The sequence below is a fragment of the Chlamydomonas reinhardtii genome, chromosome 7 (genome assembly GCF_000002595.2).
Source record: "Chlamydomonas reinhardtii strain CC-503 cw92 mt+ chromosome 7, whole genome shotgun sequence".
Lineage (NCBI taxonomy): Eukaryota > Viridiplantae > Chlorophyta > Chlorophyceae > Chlamydomonadales > Chlamydomonadaceae > Chlamydomonas > Chlamydomonas reinhardtii.
In genome coordinates this window covers 2,668,275-2,671,135 of record NC_057010.1, presented here as the reverse complement: position 1 = coordinate 2,671,135, position 2,861 = coordinate 2,668,275, and the positions used below count along the sequence as shown (strand labels likewise).

The 2,861-nt window shown below is 63.9% G+C and overlaps 1 protein-coding gene across 1 annotated transcript in view; it reads left to right on the top strand.

Moving 5' to 3' along the window:
- Nucleotides 1-953: 953 nt before the first annotated feature.
- Nucleotides 954-2,861, top strand: part of CHLRE_07g330750v5 (uncharacterized protein) — a 4,314-nt gene continuing 2,406 nt past the window's right edge. The window contains exons 1-4 of the mRNA XM_043064182.1: nucleotides 954-1,098; nucleotides 1,250-1,661; nucleotides 1,831-2,419; nucleotides 2,555-2,697. Coding sequence (XP_042922750.1) covers nucleotides 1,325-1,661; nucleotides 1,831-2,419; nucleotides 2,555-2,697 — 1,069 coding nt within the window. The 5' untranslated portion in view covers nucleotides 954-1,098; nucleotides 1,250-1,324. The remainder of the gene's footprint in view (nucleotides 1,099-1,249; nucleotides 1,662-1,830; nucleotides 2,420-2,554; nucleotides 2,698-2,861) is intronic.

The window sequence follows — 2,861 nt, the reverse complement described above, 5'->3', positions numbered from 1 at the left end:
ACCCCTCCCGAGCGGGTTGACTGCACCCAGATTAGCCTTCACCGGAGCTCGCTCCACTAACTCCAAGGTCCTGGTGGAGGGGGCGTGTCATCCCTCTGATGGTACAGTACATCCCGTTAGCGGAGTGCTGTCGAAACGCGAACGCGAATGTGCGCGACACGAAGAGACGTTGTAGTCGCTAGCACGCATAGAAGGCCGGTTAGCAGGAGGCGGTCACAGCAGACATGTTACCTCATCCAGACCGACCTCATCCCCGTTCTCCCCGCAAAGGGTTCCACTCCAAGCCAACGTGTTCCAGTTAGTGGCCGTAACACCTAACTCCAAAGCTGCCGGGGTGTTTGAGGCTAGTGGCAGCGCCGGCGGGGTGGGTGCCACCCTGCGACACGAGCGAGGCTGAGCTGGCTGGCGTCCAGGGCAAGGGAGGCCTGGCGTCGCCCCTCCGCCGCGGCAGGCCGTGCCTTACCCGTTACCGCTTGCCCACTCCAAGCGTCCAAACGTTTAGGCTGTGAGTGCTATCTACAGCAGAAGTACGGAAGGCAGGCGCTGTGATGTTTGGTAAGGGAAGCGCGTCCAGCGCGAAACAAAACATCCGTGACATGTCCAAACGGTAGGTAGGTCTTAGGCTCGCCAAGCTCGCCAATTATGTTATACGTGATTTATGAATGCATGTATGCTATTGCATCAAGCCATGGCAAAGGGCAAGGGAACAGGAGCCGTTGTGGCGGGCGGTCTGCATCGCAAGAACGTCTTGCAGCTGTCCAAGAGAGGAACGGAAAAGAGCAATCGTGCTAGCATTGTTTGCTGCATGGGAATGCAATGGGCGAGGTAGGCGCGCTGCGGGCGCAACTGGCTCCGCAACTGGCTCCACGCGGCATGGGGCAACAGGCCCCGTACCCCAACTTGGTTTAGTCGCCGAGCCCCCGCTGTCCAACACAACTCACCGCACCAATAGCCAGGTGCAATAGCCACTAGCCACACCTGCCAAACACCAGCAAGGGCCCAAGGTGCCGACAACATTTTAAACGCGCTCCTTCTGTCTTTGGCCAGGAGCAGTCTCCTTTGACACCGACGAGCTCTTTGCTGGATACTCGCTACTAGGTGAGAACTATAGACACTCGACATGTGCTACGAGGACTTGCTGCGGGGCCCATGCTGAACAACCTGTAGCAATAGCGCGCTCGCTCGAGCACGCTCCTGGAGCCTGGGGCCTAGTGCAAAGTTTAACATGACCTTATACTGCGATCTGCAGGTTGCTCTGGGACACAGAAGCAGCAGTGGTCAGCGGGGTGCAGCGCTAGCAGCGGCATTCTCGGAGCCAGGACGGATGGGGACCAGCAGGCGTAGCTTGCTGGCCTGGGCCGTTGCAGCCGTGTTTCTCGTAGCAACGCTACAATCAGCGCGGGCACAAGACTCGCCACCGAGCGCCCCGCCTTTCGACCCGAATGACCCGGACGCGGCGTATCTGTTCGGCTTCCCATTCTGCCGCTGCTCGGATTACCGGTGCGGTGCGGCGCCCTACAAGATGCTGAAGGCGTCTGAGGAGACCCTGCCAAACGGCAACTACAAAGTGTGCTTCAACTTCAACGACGTTGGCTGCCCGACCAACAACGCGTGCTGCACGTCTCTGCTGCAGTCGGTCGGCAAGGTCGAGGTTCAGGCCGGTGCGTCGAGGCATGAGGAAAGGGCGTGCCGGGGATGGGGGAGGGGGGAAGAGAAAGGAGCGGCAGGGTGGTAAGGGGATCCGTGTCGGGGGTCTGTTTTGCTCTGCACACGCTTCCGGGCCTGACAACTGAACTGACAGTTCCTGCCTCTGCCTTTGCTCCCCCACAGACAAGGCGTGCAAGGCGACGATCGCCGCCTCGACCTTCGGTAACGTCAGCAAGGCTGGCAGCACGTTCTTTGATGACGAGTTCTCTGTGGGCAAGGTCCGCATCACCGCCCTGAACGCCAACCGCCAGATGATGGACAACAGCCAGCTGTGCCTCACCATCCGGCCTCCTTGCAACTCTTTTGACGTGTTCTTCCAGTCCAGCAAGGTCGGCGGCTCGGGGCTGTACCAGTACGCCCTCTTTAACAGCAAGGCGGACTGCTGCCCTACCTGCGTCTTCGCGCCGTCGCCTCCCCCGCCGGACGTGCCCGCCATCCGCCGCCCGCCCCCGTCGCCTCCGCCATCGCCCCCTCCGCCTCCTCCCCCGCCTCCCCCTCCCCCGCCTCCTCCTCCCCCGATGCCCCCTCCGCCGCCTCCCCCTCCCCCTCCTCCCCCGCCTCCTCCCCCGCCGCCGTCGCCTCCTCCTCCGCCTCCTCCCCCTCCCCCGCCTCCGCCGCCTCCCCCGCCTCCCCCGATGCCGCCTCCCCCTCCTCCTCCCCCGCCCCCGCCTCCCCCTCCCCCGCCTCCTCCGTCGCCCCCTCCTCCTCCCCTGTCATTCCCGACCTGAAAGGCCGCCGTGGTGGACGCCACCGCCAAGGTCGGCGGCGACCTGCTGACCGCCACGCTGTTCCACTCGTTTGAGTACGGTGTGCGCCTTCAGTTCAAGGACCCCGTCTACACCGACAGCATCAGCGTCGGCTCCTTCATCGCCGTCAGCTTCGCGGTCGCCAAGGCGTCCTGGACCGACACCAGCCTCTTCCCCTGCCCCGCCTCCAAGTGGGACCCCTCCCGGCCCCACCTGCGACTACTGGCTGCACGGCTACCAGACCGCGCCCGGCAACCCTCAGCAGCCGCTGATTCGACCCCGAGGTCACTCCCCGCCTGCTCGCCCCGAGGGCGTGGTGCACATGTGCCCTCCCGGCACGCCCGGCTCCTGCCTGGCCTCGCTGGACGCCTCGCCCTACTCGCTCACCTTTGCCGGCCGCGCCCGCAG